At 40.2% G+C, this 23,186-nt stretch overlaps 1 protein-coding gene across 5 annotated transcripts in view; it reads left to right on the top strand.

Annotated features, from left to right (window-relative positions):
- tenm2a (teneurin transmembrane protein 2a) overlaps positions 1-23,186 on the top strand; it is a 737,482-nt gene that overhangs the window by 624,913 nt on the left and 89,383 nt on the right. For 3 of the 5 annotated variants that reach the window (XM_061928107.2, XM_061928109.2, XM_061928111.2), the window contains 5 exons: positions 2,586-2,708; positions 10,222-10,448; positions 10,971-11,166; positions 18,469-18,570; positions 18,965-19,159. In XM_061928107.2, coding sequence (XP_061784091.2) covers positions 2,586-2,708; positions 10,222-10,448; positions 10,971-11,166; positions 18,469-18,570; positions 18,965-19,159 — 843 coding nt within the window. The remainder of the gene's footprint in view (positions 1-2,585; positions 2,709-10,221; positions 10,449-10,970; positions 11,167-18,468; positions 18,571-18,964; positions 19,160-23,186) is intronic. The other 2 variants (XM_061928108.2, XM_061928110.2) reach the window with 1 other exon arrangement.

Genomic DNA, 23,186 nt, shown 5'->3' on the forward strand with positions numbered 1-23,186 from the left:
CCCCTCGTGTCCAAATAACTTTAAATTAAGTATTTGTCACTTAGAATATGTTCCCCATTCTCAAGTGTTACCAAAAGCATATAACTTTGTCTTGAATTTGAAAAAAAAAATACATTTTATATTTCACTAAAGAAGGGTTCGGTGAATGTGCATATGAAACTAATGGGGTTCGGTACCTCCAACAAGGTAAAGAACCACTGCTCTAAGGTGTGCGCCTGTGCAATTGCGCATTGCTCACGCGTTCTCTGCACACGGCAAATCTATGCCACGCACAAAATCAAATAAAAAAATAAGCGCATAACAATTTTCAATGTAACTGGCTAGCGGCCACAACAGAGAAAACAGTTTTCGTCATCATTGTTCAATTATTGTACAACTGTCGAGACGCTTTAAGGAGGACATGACATCCATCGATCACTTTATTGAACAAAACTCTTAATTGTCGGCCATAAACACATGACCATACAACATTTCCATCTAGCAAAACCGGTCTTTTTCTGCCATACAAACCCGACCAAAACCAATTTTGTCATCCGTCATATCAACAGCAGCCGCTCGCTCTTTCTCACTTGCGCCAACACATGCACATATGGCACTTAGCCAGTGATGCATTTGCAGCCACACAAAAAGAGAACTCCAACAGCACACATATTGTGTAATTCTAGGTCGTTACACTATAAAATAATAATAAAATGTGCTTATTCAAGTGTCATTTATTAAGAATCTCAATTTACAAATATTAATCATGAAATGCTGTTATTATATTAAATAAATACTAATAAAAGTATATATTTTACAAACAGAAATGAATGTGCACATGATTGCAAGCTTACGTCTCATTGTGCAACATGTGAATGTTTTAATGGGAACTAAATGCGATATGTGAAAGAGGTACAAATTATTTCCAAAGCAGGACCCCCACCCAGAAGTACAATACTAGTACACAGCTCATGAAAAACAATATTTCTTGTTATCGTCATTGTAAGTGGGCCAAAACACGTGTATTAGAAAATAATGTAATGGACATTACTGCTGTCCTTTTGTTTATAATAATAAAACATTTAACTTGTTATTTAGTCAGGTTTGGGACAGGTGTGCTGCTGTGCACGTCTGGTGTTGCTTACATGTGCTCCACTGAATGCTCAGGGAGTTTCTGCGTTTGCTTACACACATGAAAAATTAGAGGGAACATTGATCAGTGGATAATAAACAATCATAATAATATATTATTATTATGAAAATATTATAGTTATAGTGCATCTACTGTTGAGCCTCCCCTGTCCCCTTAAAACCTACTGATACCACTGTTTCCAACCATAATCAAGGGTCCTTGAGAGCACTACAGTTATGTGCTTATGTGCTGTTTTCCAAATATTGGTGCTGTGTGAATTCCTAAAGGTGGGTGTTAGTGACGTCCTGACATCTGTGTTGAGTGTCCAGTGAAGTGTTTCCATGCGGGGTTTGCCGCTACCAGGTGGAATGACCCATTTAGCATTTTTGCAAGGGGGTGTAGGTTGTGAAACACATTCACAATTTGATTCAAACAGCTTTCATATTGAACTTTGACAGCAACATTCATTTTATCTAAACTTTTAAGACTTTGTCTTTTATAAAAAAGCCTAGGATATAAATTCAGTTCAGTTTCAGTTCATTTCGAACATGCATACGATGCATCACATATTTCCAGTTGTTTCATTACAGCACGCCTGAAAAAGAGTAGGAAGAAGCTGAGCTTATTTAATCCTACCCGTTTTCATAACATAGCAATTTTGTCTCATTTCATTGTTCTCAGTGGGTCTCCAAGTGGTTATGGCCGTGTCTGTAACAATCAATTCTGAGTTTTACCATCTTTTTTATGGGATCGATTGCAGGAGGTCTACCTAATCTTTTGACTCATATACTCTATATTAATGCTGATACAGTTTTGTTACTGCACTAATTGCTTTTTGTATTGAAGGAAGCCATTGAAAATGAGATTGTTCATCTCAGGGACTTTATTCGTCTCTAATAAAGTTCTGAGTAAGAAGATGAAGTATGAGGGAGAGAGCGTGAGGCACAAACACAGTCCTGTTCCAGCAGCAGACAATAATAGAACTTGGGGAGGAAAAGAGGAGGACAAGGGAAGGAGAGTCAAAGAGTGAGCTCTTCAGAGAGCAATCTGTCACCTGCTGTCTGCAAGGCAGTGTAAAGGCTCCCAAATAAAAGCAGGAGATGCTGACAGCTTGAAAGACGATTGCAAGCAGTTGAAGTATAGAGGAAGAAAACTGCAAAAAAAGATTACTTTTTTTTTTGTAGTTTTGCTGTCAGTTTTGTAAGACTTTCCTCAGGTTTACTTTTGTGCTTTGAGCTCCACTGAGTTAACTGCATCTTTTTTAAATTGACAGATTAAAAACAGCTTCCTCTGGAAGCTGCGCTCGTGGTCGCGTAAATGACAGACTGTACTTAGAGGGTCGGCCCTGGGACTTCCATTGCGTGATGAGCTTTCAAGTGTGACTGTTACCACGCCAAACGCTATAGACAGTGTATTGTTCATGTCATGATGTCACATGTTCGCCCACTCTCATCTTGCTCTCCCTTGTGTGCAGCGATCAACTTGCTGGGTTTGACGTGGCAGCTGAAGCCGTCCGATGGCCCCGTGTTAAACAACGGACTGGGGACAGGCCTGCCTGTTAACAGCGATGTGGCCACACTGCCTTCTGGAGGCAGAGGTACGAACCACAACACACTTCAGAAACAGCAGCAACCTTCGCTGCAGCAATAAGCACAATGCAAGGAAAAACGTAGGAAAATGCATCCAACTAGTCTTCAGTCTCAATTCAGAAAATAAAGGACAGTATATCTTTCTGGGGCCCCATACGCAAGACTCCTAAAGGGCCACCCATCCCACACCAAACCCAACGTCGCTGTACCATGCTCACATACTTAGTATATTTGTTTACTTGCGGCAAAAATCTAATTGTTGCATTGATTAGGTCGAAAGCAGCTTTTTGAAACAGATGGAAAATCTTCAAATTCGTTTTTTCCATCCATCCATCCATCCAAAATAAATATTTCTACCGTTTGTCCCTTATAGGGTTGCAGGGGGTGCTGGAGCCTATCTTGACTTTTTAAAAGAAAAAGTTTGACAAGAATCCATCCATCCATCCATTTTCTACCGCTTATTCCCTTTGGGGTCGCGGGGGGCGTTGGAGCCTATCTCAGCTACAATCGGGCGTAAGGCGGGGTACACCCTGGACAAGTCGCCACCTCATCGCAGGGCCAACACAGATAGACAGACAACATTCACACTCACATCCACACACTAGGGCCAATTTAGTGTTGCCAATCAACCTATCCCCAGGTGCATGTCTTTGGAGGTGGGAGGAAGCCGGAGTACCCGGAGGGAACCCACGCAGTTACGGGGAGGACATGCAAACTCCACACAGAAAGATCCCGAGCCCGGGATTGAACCCAAGACTACTCAGGACCTTCGTATTGTGAGGCAGATGCACTAACCCCTGTACCACCGTGCTGCCCCGTTTGACAAGAATGTTTGACAAAAAAGTGACAACATTTCAATATTTAGTGGCCAGAATAGAAATGTAAATAATCATATAAACTGTCATTATTCACTTGAATATGATTCTAAATCTGTCATATTTTCCTTTACTTCGGTGTGCAACGTAGACTTTAGCTGATACATATAGGATTATCATCAGTGGATACTACGAACATACTTGCCAACCCTCCCGGATTTTCCGGGAGACTCCCGAAATTCAGCGCCTCTCCCGAAAACCTCCCGGGACAAATTTTCTCCCGAAAATCTCCCGAAATTCCGGCGGAGCTGGAGGCCACGCCCCCTCCAGCTCCATGCGGACCTGAGTGACGTGTCGACAGCCTGTTTTCACGTCCGCTTTCCCACAATATAAACAGCGTGCCTGCCCAATCACGTTATAACTGTAGAATGATCGAGGGCGAGTTCTTGGTTTCTTATGTGGGTTTATTGTTAGGCAGTTTCATTAACGTCCTCCCAGCGCAGCAACAACACACAACAACACTTAGTCACGTTTTCGTCTACCGTAAAGCAATTCGTCTGCCGTAAACAGCAATGTTGTGACACTCTTAAACAGGACAATACTGCCATCTACTGTACATGCATATGTGACAATAACATCTAGGGCTTTTAGAGAGTGCAGTGCACAACTGTATAAGTGTGTTTTTATCGTTTGTTTTGACGAAAAAGAAAGGAATAAAGACGAGAAATTTGCACACTATACAAGCCTTGTCCTTGAGGCTTTTATGTACAGTTTTTTGCTGGATAACACATTTTTGTGCCCAAACGTGCTCACACCATCTAAAAGATGCCCAGAAATTATGACACCATATGAGCTGTGCTATCACTATGAGCTTTTTAAACACTTTGCTGAGTTATGGCGAGCTGGAGTAGGTTTATTATCCCACGTCAGCAGCCAAATAAAACATCAGCACCTTACCCATCAGCCCTTACTGCATTGTATCTCATCCTTTTAAGGACCCCCATGCGGTTTTCTAGTTTCACTTACTCACGCAGCTGGACTACTTGTGGGCTGCTGCTTTGTGCCTAAACTCTATCACTGAAAGGACTGTGTTCCCAAACATCTAAGTCTAATGCGGCTTTTGTTCCTTCTCCATGTTACTTTTTTTTGCTATTTTGCACACAGCGCCGTTCAATGGTGACCTGATTGTTGGTTGCTGCAACTCTGCCTGGGTGTCTGTTCTGTCTACAGCCTCACATTTTGGCACAGATAACGAAAGCTTTATTTCAAAAGTACCATGCAGCACCAATGTGTCACAGATAACATTTATTTCCAGGGCCGCCCCAGGCTAAATTGGGGCCCTAAGCAGAGTTTTAATTTGAGGCCCATATTCCCCTATTACAAAAGAAAAATCACACTTTTATGTCAAACGATTTTTTACTTTTTAAATCAAACTTGAATTGAATTTGATGCGTGTTTTGTACTAAAAGATGGGAAATAAACAGTTCAATAGTTTGTTTTTGGCAAAAAATAACACATTTAACAAAACGTTGCACATGTCCCTGACACAACTCTGACTAGGATTTGTCCGTGGAACGTAATCCTTAGAGGTCCACGTGTACTCAAGGCGGAGGCGGGCGTCCGTCAGTGCTGTATGCATGAAGCTCAAATGTTATGACCACGCAGATTCACATTGACCTGCATTACATGTGATCTGCATTTTGCCACCGAAGCATATCATGAAATTAAAATCAGGCCAGTGTATGAATTAAATGTTTTCCACTACTCACCTCTGAGACCATTTTCGACACAGTTGATATGCCTGGTCGAACTTGCTGCAACATTTTGCCCGGAGCAGCCTCTGACGAGCCCCATTGAAGGCTTTGAGTTTTTTGTTGAAATATCCCACAATGCATTGACGGCAGCCATATTGGTAGGCTTTGCTCACCAAGAGTCATTGTGTAGAATCAGAATCAGAATCAGAATAGCTTTATTGTCATTGTATGGAAACAACGAAATTGGACAGCAATCCAGCTCAGTGCTTTTAAAACAAACCTACATGAAATAGTGTTAAGACAACAACAATAATAAAACAATTTGAAATTTAAAAACATAAAAAAATGTTTAAAAAAACATATTGCACAGTAGATCTTTATCAGAGGTAAGCAAGTAATAAAGTGGTGAGTGTTCAGGTTAGAGATGCGCGGATAGGCAATTTATTTCATCCGCAACCGCGGCAGAAAGTCGTCAACCATCCGCCATCCACCCGATGTAACGTTTGATCAGAACTGCATCCGCCCGCCATCCGCCCATTGTTATATATCTAATATTAATTTAAAAAAAAAAAAAAGGATGAAAACTACGCGAATTGCACCTTGTGCAGACAAGATTTTTCGATCGGACACGGAGGAATTAGTGATGTAAAAGACCACGTTGGGACAAAAAAACACAAGTCTAATGCCGTTGCTAGCGATACAAGTGGAAAACTTTCAACGTTTTTCGTCGCCCAAACAGATTCTTTGGATGTGATAAATGCCGAAGTTTTATTTACGGAGGCAATAATTGAGCATGGACTTCCAATCGCACTGGCTGATCACATGGGACAGTTAATAATGTAATGCAACCTTTAAAAATCATTACGCGGTGATCGCGATCCCAAAAATAAACTTTTCTTGCATGATAATGTCCAGAAAAATTCGCTTTATATTACTATAGAGTCCTTTTAACGAATGAGTTTGATGGTTTATCACAAACCTTAAATGAAAGAAGTCCTTTGTTCTCCTGCAGCATGGCCTTGCTTTGTGTTTGGTGCGCCATCCTGTCGGCTGTATTTCACAGCACGACATACTGTTAAAAATGTTTATACTATTTATACTTTCAAGTCTTGTGAAAGGTTGACAGGATAACTGGCATTAACTGTCAAAATAATTTCAAACTATTGAAGTTAGCTTACAGAATAAACATGTCAATCAACCCATATGATTTTTGCTGTAATATTTTTGTTTTGAAAAGTCACTGTGACTGATAGAAAAGTGATGGTTTTAGCAACATTTTAACCTGTCTGAATGCTAATAATCATTTTGCGAGCAAGCAGGTAAGCTGCGCGGGCGGAGCGCGCGGAGTGACCCATGTTACGAGCCCCCGGCCACGGGGGTGGCGGGCAGGTAAGCTGCTTACCTGCTGCGCGTGACGCCGGCCGCGGCGAAAGCGGACGAGGCGGGGTGTCGGTGCGGTGGGCGCGGTAGTGACCCTGGACGTGCGTCGGGCCCTTCTCGCGGATCGCCTCAGCTACGGCTCCCGGTGGGGCCCTCTCGGGGGAAGGAGCCTCGGTCCCGGACCCCGGCGAGGCGTCCCTCCGCTCCGTAAAAGTGTCCATCTCTTTTTTTTTTTTTTCTTCTGTTGTGGCATATGCTGCAGGTGCCTGCTTGTTTTTCGTATGTGGGTAACAACATTTAACTATGTATATATATTTCCCAATTGGTTTAACTGCCACCAGCAAAAAAAAAAAAAAAAAAAAAATATCTAATTAATCCGCCCGACCCGACCCGCGAGCGGATAAAATCTTATTTTTTTAAATTTCATCCGCCCGATCCGCGGATAATCCGCGGACTCCGCGGTTGTGTCCGCAAACCGCGCATCTCTAGTTCAGGTGCAGAGTTTAGGGCAATAACAGCTCTAGGATAGAAACTGTTTTTCAGTCTATTTGTCCTTGCTTTGATGGTCTTATAACGCCTCCCTGAGGGCAAGAGTTCAAGCCAGTGGTGACCTGGGTGGGATGAGTCCTTGAGGATGCTGTTTGCTCTCCTGTTGCAGTGTCTCTTATGCAGGTCCTCTAGAGATGTAAGAGGACATGCAGTGATCTTCTGGGCCGCGTTTATGACCCCCTGTAATCTCTTTCTCTCTGCCACCGTGCAGCTAGAAAACCACACGGAGATGCCGTAGGTCAGTATTGACTCAACGGAGCAGCGATAGAAGGACAGGAGCAGGTTATCAACCAGATCTATTTTCCTCAGCCGTCTCAGAAAATACAGTCTTTGCTGACCTTTTTTCTGGAGTGCAGTGGTGTTGCTTTTCCAGGTCATGTTGCTTGAGATGTTCACGCCCAGGAACCTGCACTCTGAGACCCTTTCCACCTCCTCTCCCATGATGTAGATGGGCTGGATGAGCTCAGTGTTTTTTTTCCTGAAATCAACAATCAGCTCCTTGGTCTTTGTGGGATTGAGAATGAGGTTGTTTTTTGCATAATGGTCTGACAGTGCCTTCACCTCTTCTCTATAGGCAGTCTCGTCCCCTTCTGTGATGAGCCCCACCACTGTAGTATCATCCGCAAATTTGATGATGGAATTGCTAGGATGGATGGGAATACAGTCATGGGTGTAAAGACTGAAAAGCAAGGGGCTCAAAACACAGCCCTGTGGGGCACCGATGCTGACGCTGAGGGTTGAGGAAATATGGTGTCCGACCTTCACTCTCTGAGGGCGGTTCATTAGAAAGTCCTTAATCCAGTAACAGATCTGTTGAGACAGTCCTAACTCCAGCAGCTTGGGAATCAGTCTGCTCGACAGAATGGTGTTAAAGGCACCACTGAAGTCAATGAAAAGCAGCCTGACATAGCTCATTGGCTTTTCCAGATGTGTAAGTGTGGAATGGAGTACCGTTGCTATAGCATTCTCTGTAGATCGGTTTTCTCTATATGCGAACTGTTGAGGGTCGAGTGTAGGTGGTATGATAACTCTATGCAGTGCACACGTGATATTTCCAGACTATTCTGTGGGAGAAAAAGCATTCCATTGGCTTTGATACGTTGGACAAATACTGTGAGTCATTAGATAAGAAGTCCCTTTGTCATTATAAGGAACAAACATCCGCAATTGGGTGTAATAATCCTTACCAGATCGACAAGTCTGAGTGGAACAGAGACCACAACATCTTCCCTGATGTTTCATACCCGGACTTTGTGAACTCCTTAGTTTTTCAACCCTGCCCATTTTACACCTTGAATGATTTTCAAAATTAAAACAGTCTAGAAAGCTATGACCGCTTTGTTTACAGATGGGCTTGTGCCGTTTGTGTTTATCTGTATAAACCCAGTGGACATTGTGTCATCAAGGCTAGAGTCATGCACTCTCATAAATGATCCGACCCAAGTTTGACACCCTTGTTAATCACGGATAAACAATCTAAGGCCATCTCAGCACACTGTGACAGTAAGGCGGGATTTGGAGAATGCTGTTCTCATGTCGCTTAATACAGTATCCATTATCAAAACAATTAATATCAAAGTTCTTCGACCAAGCACATCAAGCTAATGCAAAGTGGGGCTGTTATTTTATTAGAATAATTTCTACTTCCAAAATGTTCTTAAGTACCTAAAATGAAATGATCTGAAGGCAGCACGATGGAACAGGGGTTAGCGCATCTGCCTCAAAATACGAATGTCCTGGGTTAGATCCTGGGGTCTTTCTGTGTGGAGTTTGCATGTTCTCCCCGTGACTGCGTGGATTCCCTACGGGTACTCTGGCTTCCTCCCACCTCCAAAGACATGCACCTGGGGATAAGTTGTGTCATAAAGAGCAACACTAAATTGGCCCTAGTGTGTGAGTGTGAGTGTCTGTCTATCTGTGTTGACCCTGCGATGAGATGGCGACTTGTCCAGGGTGTACACCGTCTTCCGCCCGAATGCAACTGAGATAGGTTCCAGCATCCCCCGCGACCCCAAGAGGGACAAGCTGTAAAAAATGGATGGATGGAAATGATCTGAACAAACACAAAGTTGTCCATAGCACTTCACACATGATTGGTTGATTGCAGTTATCCACGCTCGCCTTCGCCATTCATTCTTCTTTTCAGCCGCTTGCCCCCGTCCAGAAATAATCTTAGGAATTAGATCAAATCTAGTAATACCTCTCCCACCTAGATCGTGGTGATAGTGACAGTTGACAATCGCATAGGTCGTTGGTACTATCAGAATCACTGAATGAATGATCAGCAACAATTAGCATGTTTACCAACAAAGCCTACCAATGTGGCCACCGGCAATGCATTGTGGGAAATGTAGAAACATCTGAAGCTTTCGACTCGCAGAGAATACTCCTACATATACATACATATCACCGACTGCTTTGCAAAACAAGCAAGTTGAGCATCTTCACTTCCTTGTCGTCACTGTAGAAAAATCTAAATAACACGCAGGGATTGTGGGAAATGTAGTGTTTTATGGAAATTTTACAGAAAACAACAACCCGGAAGTGTGCGCGAATGTGGAATCTCTGATGACTGCAGAGATTCTGCGCCGAATCCGCTCTGCCCACAGTATGCTGGAGTGTGTCTGTGAGAAATAAGAATGTTTGGAGGTTTTTGCCATTATATTATTGTCAATGATTGAGCGTTAAGGGGCTAGGAATGAATTTGCTGTAAAATGTCATATAGAGCGCCTTGTCATTCATTAATGACATTGTATTTGCAAACCTTACAAAAACAACTGATTCTAGTAATACTCACATGGATTAATTAATTAATTAATTCTTCAACAAAAACGAATCACGGGCCCTATACACGGCGCCTGTTATGCGAATAGAAAGGGGTGGCCTTTATCTCTACATAAACAGTTAGATAGCTAATGGTGCCTGACTGCGCCATTACTTCTATCAGCGGATTATTTGTCTGTAAACTGTGATGATTAACTATTGATTCTGACAATCAATGCCTATAATCACAGATTATGCAGTTTCTTTCCCCCTCGCACCAGGACCATGGGCGGGACGGAACAGCAGCATAGACACAGGCAACATTGATGTGGGGAGGCGAGTCACCCAAGAAGTCCCACCTGGAGTGTTTTGGAGGTCCCTGCTTTACCTCAGCCAAGCCCAGTTCCTCAAGTTCAACATATCCTTGGGCAAGGATGCCTTGTTTGGCGTGTACATCCGCAAGGGCCTGCCACCCTCCCATGCACAGGTAAACAGTTCCCATGGTAGACACTAGCCCTGCAGCATCTTGGTAGTGATGTTTAAGTCCCAGAAATAGCCTTTTTATTCACTATGTCTGTTTTGATCTGCTAAATTAGCCCTGCCCATGCAGCATCCATTAGAATGATCGCCTAAGTCGTGGGACATTTTGTAAATCATTTGTGACTCATTGCTGGAAAACACAAATTGAATCCATGATTTACATTTAATTAAATCTCATAGTAATGTGACTTTTACGGCCTCCTATTAGCTTGAAAATACGCAATTAACAGCTATGTTGATTTGTAGATAACCGTCTCACTTCCTGAACTGACTAAAGCCTTTAGAAAGCATTAAATCTGTACCCACTGGGCTCCACGGTAAAGCGCTCTGTGCTATATTTACTGTAACCTGCAGTAATCTTAGTCCTTGTACTAATCTTTATTTGCCTTTCTACACAAAAGGATTTAACAATACCCATCGCGAATTCACTGAACTTTCTTACTACCTTTTCTCTCATGTTCCCCTGCAGTACGACTACATGGAGCGCTTGGATGGGAAGGAGAAATGGAGCGTGGTGGAATCTCCCAGAGAAAGGAGGAGCATCCAAACTGTGGTCCTCAATGAGGCTGTTTTTGTTCAGTACCTGGATGCTGGAGCCTGGCATTTGGCTTTCTACAACGATGGTCGCGAGAGGGAAACAGTTTCCTTTAGTACCAACATTATGGGTGAGTCAGCAAGTAAAGTTGTAGATGGACTTAAACTATAGCAGTGACTGGCCGCTTAAATGGGATGTTATGGAGGGGTGGTTTTACAAAAGGTGAATTTAAGTGTGGAATCAAACTGATTCGGCACCTAGACATTACAAATTGTATGGATGCAGCATATTTTCCAGCATTGTTCTAAACTTCAGTTTTACTTGATATACATTCAGTATGTGTCCATGCACTAAATTAGTCCGATTCCAAAAAAAGTGCAGTTCCCCTTGAACAAACAGGAAGCAATACGTGAAGCTTGGCGAACATACGTCTACAATGCTACATATATCTTATAGCATACCCCAGGGATCTTATACTGGGACCAAAATTGTTCAATCTCTTCATAAGCTACATTTTTAGAGTTACAAAGGACTTAAAATTAGTATTATTCACAGACGTCACGGCTGTGTTTTGTTCATAAGAGAACACACAGAAGCGTATACAAATAATAACAAAAGAAATGAACAGCTCAAAGAGATGGTTCAACAAAAACAAATCTAAAAATCTGTAAATCTGCGGCAAAACAAAAAAATATATTTTCATTCACAGTAGAAGAGAAAGCCAAACTCAAATACAAATAGAGTAGACATTGAAAAAGTTAAAACATCTTATTTTGGGTGTAATAATAGATGATAAAATGAACTGTAAATGTCATATAAAAATATGCAACATAAGTTGGCAATATGTCAATAATAAATAAATCAAATACCTTCCGCCCATGTGCAGCTGGGTTAGGCTCCAAAGAAATCAAACAATGTACTGATATGATCTAGTTTAACAAACTGTTCAAATTCAAAGTGTTTACAAAGTGTAAAGAAAATATATCCTGATAAACGTTATTGAAAAATTAGACAATCCTATTCATTTCATTATGTGAATCATAAATTACTTAGCTATTTATTTATGAGAACATCGTTATTGCTTATTCATGAATCCAATATTATGTACTTACTTACTCAGTTATCTATTTATTCATTTGATTACTAATTTATTTATTCATCCACTATTTGTGTTACAGGGTGAGTACAAAACATGTGTTAGAAATTGCTCTGAAACAAAAAGGGATAGGATTAAATATGTTCTGCTTCTTCCTTTTCGTACATGCTGTAATGAGGAACTGGAAATATGTAATGTATCATATTGTAATTGTATGCATGTTCGAAATAAAACTAACACCATAACCATAACATCTTAAAGACAAAGGTCACTGCTATTTTTTTTTCCGGACACTGTTGCAAATAAACTTCATAAACATTACAGCCATTAATGTGATAAATTAATTTCCGCAAATTAAAAATCATTAATTATAAATCAAATATTTTCAGAGTTAAAAATCTAAAAAAAATTGTATAAAATAAAATAAAAAACTTTTTACAACCTTCTAAATATGTTTTTCAACACCAGCCTCGCTGAGGCAGCCAATCAGTGGCCACGATACTTGCAGAACATTACGCTCTGGTCTCCTCTTATGGCAAATACTACTTTAGTATTGATATTTTAGGTGCATGTCTTTGGAGCTGGGAGGAAGCCAGAGTACCCAGAGGGAACCCACAGAGTCACAGGGAGAACATGCAAACTCCACACAGAAAGAACCCGAGCCCGGGAATTGAACCCAGGCACGAGCACTCTGCCTCTTCCACCGTGCTGCCATACATAAATATATATATATATATATATATATATATATATATATATATATTATATATTATATATATATATATATATATATATATATATATATATATATATATATATTATATATATATATATATATATATATATATTTTTTTTTTTTTTTTTTTTTTTTTTTTTTTTTTTTTGTATATGGCAGCACGGTGAAATATATATATATATATATATATATATATATATATATATATATATATATATATATATATATAGATATATATATATATATTTATTTCACCGTGCTGCCATATACAAAAAAAAATATATATATATATATATATATATATTTATTTATGTATGGCAGCACGGTGGAAGTGCTTGTGCCGCACAATAAGAATGTGTGTATATATACATATATGTATAAAAATATATATATATTTGTATGTATACATATATGTATACATATATATGTATATATATTCATATATACTTGTATATATACATATATGTATATTTGTATGTATGTATGTATATATATATATATATATATATATATATATATATATATATATATATATATATATATATAGATAGATAGATAGATAGATAGATGGATGTATTATTCCAGTCCAGTTGCATTTGGCAACACAGCAACAGCCATAGAGTCAAAAGAGGGCCGCTTAGTTACATCAAACATTCATCAACAAACACCTTGTTTGTAAAAACTGAATACTAAAAACCAAGTTAATTGTTTTCTGAACCTGAAGAGCCTCAATTCAACTCAAGTGTGTTCACAGCATCAGTATGAGAACATGACAGAGTGAGTCAAGCGGAGGGGTAGAGAATCCTTCAGAGAGTATTGTTGAGAACGAGAGCCTGAGGTGGCGAGGTGACACCGTGTAGAGAGTAAAGAGGGGGAGCTTGTAGAATGACATAATGGTGGTGGGCAAAGCCAAAATGGTATGAAGTGGCAGGAATGATGTGAGGAGGAGGAGGAGGAGGAGTAGAAGAGAGGGGACATTAGGAGAAAAGGCCAACAAGAGCTGCCGATTTGTAGGAAATAGATGAGGACATATAACAGGAGTGCATGGGGATCTTTCCAGTTTTGCCTTGTGTTGGAAGAGTGGGATCTGCCAAACACATATTGGAAGACTAAAACTTTTGGCTTTCCTCATACCAAAATGTGCCAGAAGAAAAAGCTCAATAACTTAAATTTGCATATCAAACTACAGTGGAACCTCGATTTCGGAACTTAATTGGTTCTTTAATAGTGTTCGTAAATAGAAAAGGCTGTATACTGAAGAAAATGTCAACATAAATAATCGCTTTCAGCCTTGTCAAAAGTCCATATTTTAGTCAAAGTTTGTACACACTGAACTCAATACAAAGCACTGTACAGTACTGTATATCAAACGAACATTCTGTTTAATAACAAAGTCAACAACTAGATCAGTGGTTCTTAACCTTGTTGGAGGTACCGAACCCCACCAGTTTCATATGCGCATCACCGAACCCTCCTTTTTTTTTCAAATTCAAGACAAAGTTATTATGTGTTTTTGGTAACACTTTAGTTTGGGGAACATATTCTAAGTAACAAAGACTTAATTTAGAGTTTTTTGGACACTAGGGGAACATATTCTAAGTAACAAAGACTTAGTTTAGAGTTATTTGGTTTGGGTTAGGGTTAGGGTTAGAGGGTTAGGGCCAGGGTTAGAGGGTGAGGGTTATAATAAGGTCATGCCGAATAAGGCATTAATAAGTACTTAATAATGTCTGGTTAAGAGCCAATATGTTACTAATTTGCATGTTAATAAGCAACTAATTAATGGTGAATATGTTCCCCATACTAAAGTGTTACCATGTTTTTTTACTGGTGCACAAAATGAACCGTGCATGAACATCACCTTGTTCAAACAACAAAACCAACACAGGGCATAAACTCACAACAAATTACACACCTGCAAATCAGTGTGACTTCTGCTGTTGCTGTATCCGTAATACGCCGATAGGGAGAAGTTTTTATTTACACGATGAGTCGGATGTGTCTTGACCTCCGCCGAACCCCTGAGCCCGACTCACCGAACCCCTAGGGTTCGATCGAACCCAGGTTAAGAACCACTGAACTAGATGAACTATGCTCTATATGCAGCCGCCCTGCCGACACAAACACACACTCAACCCTGTGGTACACTAACAGTTTGAAATCAATTCCTTAACTTTAACAGCCAGCTTGTACCAATGATTAGGAATTTCAAAAATGTAATTCTGTTTACCTTGTTGGTTAATTATTTTAGCGTGCAAGAAGGATGCCGGAGGTGGGGGAGGGCAGTGTCGACAAAGCTGTGGATACTTCTTAGATGTTTCAAACCACACATCGCTTGTCCATTGCTTTCTTTGGACTCATATTGAGCCAACAAAACTAGGAAATGCTGTTAAAAGGCTAAAAAAACACTTAAAAGGCATACAGCACTAAGAGCAGCACTGCTCTGCTGACTAAATGAGTACCGGGACACTGATGAGCCCACAATAGAATGGCTGCCCTGCGAGACAATGGCTGCATGAAACATTGGTACACTGAGACAAGGTTCCTACACCAAATAGTATTTTTAACTGGTCTGTGTTCATAAATGAAAGAATGAGGGGTTTGTAAACCGAGGTTACGCTGGCAAAGAACTACGGACTACAGCATTAACCAGTGATGACATCATAGAGGAGCGACTTAACTTCAAGGTTGAGAGTTGAGCAAGCTAACAGGCACGTTTTTTTAATATAGACACATTGCGCAGTACAGTATATTAGTAATAGGGCTGGGCGATATATCGATACACGCGATATATCGCGGGTTTGTCTCTGTGCGATATAGAAAATGATTATATCGTGATATTCGAGTATACGTTCTCACGCAGTTGCTTTTAGCTGCGGACATTACACTGCAGGCTCTTCTCACTCTTTCTTGTATCTCCTTCTCACAGACAGCGAGCGCACCTTCTTACACACGTCACATACTGTCACGTCATACGTCACGTACGTATACGCCTTCGCTTAGCAGAGAGGTAGCAGCATAGGTAATGTTAGCTGTGGTGCGAGTGGTAATACGAGAGAAAGAAGGTGCGAATCTGGTAACAAATGAAGGAAGAATTAATTCCCAAGAAAAACAGCAGTCCATCGTCTGGCGGTGGTTTGGCTTTAAGTGCGAATATGTTGAACAGACAACCGTAATTTGTCATGTGTGGGGAAAAAGCATTGCTACAAAAGGTAGCATTACTGCTAATATGTAGCATCATTTGAAAAGTCACCTGCTAGAGAATGTAGAGTGCTTACTCCGCATGTCAACATCTCCGTTCGGTGCCACACCATCAAAATGCCGAGGCAAACATTTCCAGATCAACACCGTATGAAAAAAATGGTCAACAACAAAAGAGATAACGTCCGCAGGAACTTACCACATAGCGAAGGACGTACACAATTTGATTTCCTATTAAGCAGCTAATTTTTATTTGACACTTATTGATATATCTTGTGTGACATCATGTACAAAAGTGCACTTTATTTGTTTTAAACTATTGTAGTGGCCTTATGTACAAAAAGTGCACTTTAATTTAGTGTTGTTTTGATTTGTCATCTTAGAGACATCATGCACAAAAGTGCACTAATAGCTTGTTTTAAAATGACTGACGATTTTGCACTTTCTGTTTTGGAAATGATATGAATGTTTGTGCCACTGCTTAATAACTATTTAATAAATACAGTGTTGGTCAATTGACTTAGTTGTGATTTCCCTCTCTGCATGAAAGTTTAAAATGAGCATATATTAAAGGCCTACTGAAATGCGATTTTCTTATTTAAACGGGGATAGCAGGTCCATTCTATGTGTCATACTTGATCATTTCGCGATATTGCCATATTTTTGCTGAAAGGATTTAGTAGAGAACATCGACGATAAAGTTCGCAACTTTTGGTCGCTGATAAAAAAGCCTTGCCTGTACCGGAAGTAGCAGACGAGTAGCGTGACGTCACAGGTTGTGGAGCTCCTCACATCTGCACATAATTTACAATCATGGCCGCCAGCAGCGAGAGCGATTCGTACCGAGAAAGAGACGATTTCCCCATTAATTTGAGCGAGGATGAAATATTTGTGGATGAGGAAAGTGAGAGTGAAGGACTAGAGGGCAGTGGGAGCGATTCAGATAGGGAAGATGCTGTGAGAGGCGGGTGGGACCTGATATTCAGCTGGGAATGACTAAAACAGTAAATAAACACAAGACATATATATATACTCTATTAGCCACAACACAACCAGGCTTATATTTAATATGCCACAAATTAATACCGCATAACAAACACCTCCCCCCTCCCGTCCATATAACCCGCCAATACAACTCAAACACCTGCACAACACATTCAATCCCACAGCCCTAAGTACCGTTCACCTCCCCAAAGTTCATACAGCACATATATTTCCCTAAAGTCCCCAAAGTTACGTACGTGACATGCACATAGCGGCACGCACGTACGGGCAAGCGATCAAATGTTTGGAAGCCGCAGCTGCATGCGTACTCACGGTACCGCGTCTGCGCATCCAACTCAAAGTCCTCCTGGTAAGAGTCTCTGTTGTCCCAGTTCTCCACAGGCCAATGGTAAAGCTTGACTGTCATCTTCCAGTAATGTAAACAATTAAACACCAGCTGTGTTTGTGTTGCTGCAGCCGCCCGCAATACACCGCTTCCCACCTACAGCTTTCTTCTTTGCTGTCTCCATTGTTCATTGAACAAATTGCAAAAGATTCACCAAGACAGATGTCCAGAATATTGTGGAATTTTGCGATGAAAACAGACGACTTAATAGCTGTCCCAAAATGTCCTCTACAATCCGTGACGTCACGCACTGACGTCATCATACCGAGACGTTTTCAGCAGGATATTTTGCGCAAAATTTAAAATTGCACTTTAGTAAGCTAACCCGGCCGTATTGGCATGTGTTTCAATGTTAAGATTTCATCATTGATGTATAAACTATCAGACTGCATGGTCGGTAGTAGTGGGTTTCAGTAGGCCTTTAATGCAGTATGAAGAAGAATGTTTTAATGTAGACACATAGAATCATCATACTGCTGTGATTATATGCATCAAGTGTTCATTCAAGGCTAAGGCAAAATATCGAGATATATATCGTGTATCGCGATATGTATGGCCTAAAAATATCGAGATATTAAAAAAAAGCCATATTGCCCAGCCCTAATTAGTAACACGTGGGATTTTTTGTTTTTGGCACTTAATTCTGCGAATTCATTTGTCTGGCTGCTCAATACCCAGAATGGCATACAAAACGTGGGCAAACTACAATTTAATTGAAAACCGAATCTTATAAAAAGATGGGGGAGGGTGCAAAAACGGAGGTACCGCTGTACCCTGTCTTTAGAAAGAGTTTCAGTTATGTCGGCCTTCTGCAGGAATAAATAAATGTCCTCCATATTGTGAAAAAAATTAATTTTCTTTTGATGTGTGTGAGACTGAGCTCCCTTTGCTCAACTTGTAGGATCTCAAAGTAGTGAATAGTGCCAATGGTTTAATCGAAGCTTTGAGGCTTTCTCACCCTCTCCCCTTCCCCTCTCTCTCTCTCTGTCACACTTTGTTTTTCTCACAGATTCAGTGCAAGAGTGCCCGCGCAATTGCCATGGTAACGGAGAGTGCAATTCTGGTGTGTGCCACTGCTTCCCCGGATTCCACGGCATGGACTGCTCCAAAGGTATGAGCTTGCTTTCAATGGCGGTACACCCTGTCACAAAAACGGTTTCGTCTAATGAGAGAAAAGCACACGAAGAGTGGCGGTCCGGGAAGATGAAGGGCTGTGAAAATGGCGTGTTGAGCCGTGTCAAGATGACTGATGATGAATGGCAGCTCCTCAAGCTAATATCTCTCTCGCCCTGTGCTCACCTGGGAGAGACAGCTTTGATGAATAGTTTAGTTACCTTTCCCTGTAATTACTCTTTATGTCAGCACTACTCTCCAGAAACGTAACCACTATATTTACCCGCCGTCCACTGGAGCGAAAGTTGGGTGTCTGTGATTGGACAGTTTGACTTGAAAAATCGTTTTTAAATTTTTAAAAATGTGTCTCCCCCTTTTCTGTTCTACGCCAGCGGCATGCCCAGTGCTGTGCAGCGGCAACGGCCAATACGACAAGGGCTCCTGTGTGTGTTACAGCGGTTGGAAAGGACCCGAGTGCGACGTCCCCGTCACACAGTGCATTGACCCTCTTTGCAGCGGCCACGGCACCTGCACCAATGGCAACTGTGTGTGCTCCATCGGCTACAAAGGGCAGAACTGTGCAGAAGGTGAGTGGTGAGCGAGGGGTCCTTTTAATGATGGTGGAATCCTCGGGAAGGTAACCAGTAAAACCAGACAGTCTTGACAGAATTTTCAGAGAAAATCGAAAATAATGGCCTCCGCAACACACCTCACCAGCACAGCTCATATGGGGTGCTGGAAATAACAGATTTTTGCAAAAAATGAATTTAAAAAAATCCACAATATACAAATTTAAAGACGATATTTGATGATGGACGGATTTAGGATTCAAGAAGGTTTGGAGTTTAGCCCAGAAGAGTGATACATGTTTATAGCATTTGCAAAACATTTCTAAATAATACGGAATGTCAACTTTCAAATTCTGACCAAAAACACTAGAATACAAAACTAAATCCACATGATTTAATGAGGCAAAATAGTAATAACCCAGGCTTGTTTTGATTCTTCCCATGTACGTTGTGTCCTTGGGCAAGACACTTTACCCACCTGCTCCCAGTGCCACCCACACTGGTTTAAATATAACTTAGATATTGGGATTCACTATGTAAAGCGCTTTGAGTCACTTGAGAAAAAAAGCTATATAAATGTAATTCACTTCACTTCACTTCACTTCACTTATGGAGAGAAATTGGTATCTTTTAATGACATCCATCCATCCGTTTTCTTCCGCTTGTCCCTTATGGCAGTGGTCCCCAACCACCGGGCTGCGGTCCGATACCGGTCCGTGGATCGATTGGTACCTGGCCGCACAAGAAGTTAAAAAAAAAAAAAAACTTTTTTTTTTTTTTTTTTTTTTTAAATTAAATCAACATAAAAAACACAAGATACACTTACAATTAATGCACCAACCCAAAAAACCTCCCTCCCCCATTTATACTCACTGACACTCATTCGCTCAAAAGGGTTGTTTCTTTCTGTTATTAATATTTCTGGTTCCTACATTATATATCAATATAGATCAATACAGTCTGCAGGGATACAGTCCGTGAGCACACATGATTGTATTTTTTTATGACCAAAAATAATAACAAATAATAATACCATCCCGGTCCGTGGGACAAATTTTCAAGTTACAAAAAGGTTGGGGACCACTGCCTTATGGGATCGCGGGGGGTGCTGGAGCCTATCCCAGCTGCACAAGGGCGGAAGGCGGGCTACATCCATGGACAAGTCGCCACCTCATCACAGGGCCAACAAATCAAGCAAAAACAAGATTTGCGATATTATCTTGCTTTAAATTCATTTTCTTTGTACCACAATGTTGCTGATAGTTATGTCCAAAACTTCACAAACCTGAATCATCACCCATTTCAGTACAGCTGGTGTTGTTGTCAATCTGTCGCAGTACTTAAAAAAGTTCACAACATTCATGTTTACTGTCTTCCAATTCAGAGGAAGCTTAGCAGGCTGTATTCAGGCTACTTTAAACAGCTGCTGCCTCTCTGTTGTACTCCGGTACTGCATGTTACTGCCGAGAGGTTTTTTTCTGAGATTCAGATATCAGATTCGGGGCTTCAGTCCCAGTAGCCACCTCCTAACGATACTGATAGAAATGTAATATTTTGAGGAACCTTATGGTTTCACAGCACCTCTGTACCCAGATATTAGTAACTTTCACTTTTGAAAAACAAAAAACACAACACAGCGTACGAACTTTAAAAACTGTTACCATCTAATTTTGCAGGCAAATTAATCCATCTATTCAATATGAAACTCTCTAATTACTCTCCAATTAATATATACATATATATATATATATAAGCCGAGGTTTCTGTGGTTTATCCGTTATACAGTGCTCAATACCGGGGTAGAGCGGAATATAGGTCAGGGAAACCTGTGAAACAGGCTTGTAGAGATGATATAGCCTATTGTGTTTTTTTTCTGACCTAACGTATATGTATATATATCTATATATATATATATATATATATATATATATATATATATATATATATATATATATATATATATATATATGTGTATACATATATATATATATATATATATATGTCTTAATAAGGTTATCCAAAAAATAGTGCTCGATACCGTAGTAGAGCGCAATATATGTATGTGTGGGAAAAAAAATCACAAGACTATTTCATCTCTACAGGCCTGTTTCATGAGGGGGGGTTCCCTCAATCATCAGGAGATTTTAATGGGAGCATTCACATACCATGGTTTATATAGGGCACAGAGTGGGTGGGTACAGGCTGGCGTAGGGGCGTGGTGATTGGCTCATGTGTTACCTAGGAGGTGTTTCCGTCTGTGGCGGCATGCTGTTACAATTTCGCTGCGCTTGTTGAGGGATGACAGGTCTGGACGGTAAATAATAAACAGTTTCTCTTTCAAGCATAGGTTGCATCTTTTATTACCACTATTGTAAGGTGTGCTGGATGCAAGAATTTGCCATGTTATTGAATATTCAACATTATTGTCTTTGAGGTCCCAAATGTGTTTGCTGAGTTCTGTGGTATTCCGCAGGCTTCTTTCAGGAACCAAAACCTGCGGAATACCACAGAACTCAGCAAACACATTTGGGACCTCAAAGACAATAATGTTGAATATTCAATAACATGGCAAATTCTTGCATCCAGCACACCTTACAATAGTGGTAATAAAAGATGCAACCTATGCTTGAAAGAGAAACTGTTTATTATTTACCGTCCAGACCTGTCATCCCTCAACAAGCGCAGCGAAATTGTAACAGCATGCCGCCACAGACGGAAACACCTCCTAGGTAACATATGAGCCAATCACCACGCCCCTACGCCAGCCTGTACCAACCCACTCTGTGCCCTATATAAACCATGGTATGTGAATGCTCCCATTAAAATCTCCTGATGATTGAGGGAACCCCCCCTCATGAAACAGGCCTGTAGAGATGAAATAGTCTTGTGATTTTTTTTCCCACACATACATATATATATATATATATATATATATATATATATATATATATATATATATATATATATATATATATATATATATATATATATATATATATATATATATATATATGTGTGTGTGTGTGTATATACAACTATATATACAACTCCCCTGAAGAGCAGGGAAACCTTTGAAACAGACCTGTAGGGATGAAATAGCCTCTGTGTGAAATGTAGTAAGCAAAGCTACAAGTTACTCTCGATTAAATGTAGCTAAGCTACAGGGGGAAGCTACCCCCAGAGAATTAAAGCTACATTATATATAACTTAATGTACAACTTTCCACTAAACAAGAGAAAAAATGCTCAGTTTGATTGTTTATTGAAATAAACACTTGCAAGAAACATGCCCTTTGTCTGGCTTTTTAACATTTCTTTTAAAGTGCGTACCATGTACAAAATGAGGGAAATAAACCCAGAACCCAGGACCTTTGTATTGTGAGGCATACGTACTAACCCCTGTATCACCGTGCTGCATATAAATAATTAGTGCTGTCAGTTATTGTTTTTTTCAAATCATATTAATCACACTTTTGAAATCGGATGAATCATGATTAATCACAGATTATTACTTGCTTGCATTATTTGAATCAACTTTTTAAAAAAATAAAATAAAAAAAAGATCCCGTATTTGCACACAAATGCAATTTTATTCTTAGAATGTCATCCACAAACATTTTTTAAAAGTTTGATTGATTACTGAAATAAACACTTGCTGGAAACATGCCCTTTGTCCGGCTTTTTAACATTTCTTTTAAAGTGCGTACCATGTACAAAATGAGGGAAATAAACCCAGAACCCAGGACCTTCGAATTGTGAGGCACACGTACTAACCCCTTCTCCACCGTGCTGCATATAAATAATTAGTGCTGTCAATTTTTGTTTTTTTCAAATCATGTTAATCACACTTTTGAAATCGGATTAATCTTGATTAATCACAGATTATTACTTTCTTGCATTATTTGAATCAATTTAAAAAAAATAAAAAAAGATCCCATATATGCACACAAATGCAATTTTATTCTTAGAAAGAGGTTCCGCAGCCTCCGTAGCAGAACATCCAGGTTCTGTAACAGCTTCTTCCCTCAGGTCATAAGACTCTTGAA

This window comes from Nerophis lumbriciformis, linkage group LG35 (genome assembly GCF_033978685.3).
Source record: "Nerophis lumbriciformis linkage group LG35, RoL_Nlum_v2.1, whole genome shotgun sequence".
NCBI classification, from domain to species: domain Eukaryota; kingdom Metazoa; phylum Chordata; class Actinopteri; order Syngnathiformes; family Syngnathidae; genus Nerophis; species Nerophis lumbriciformis.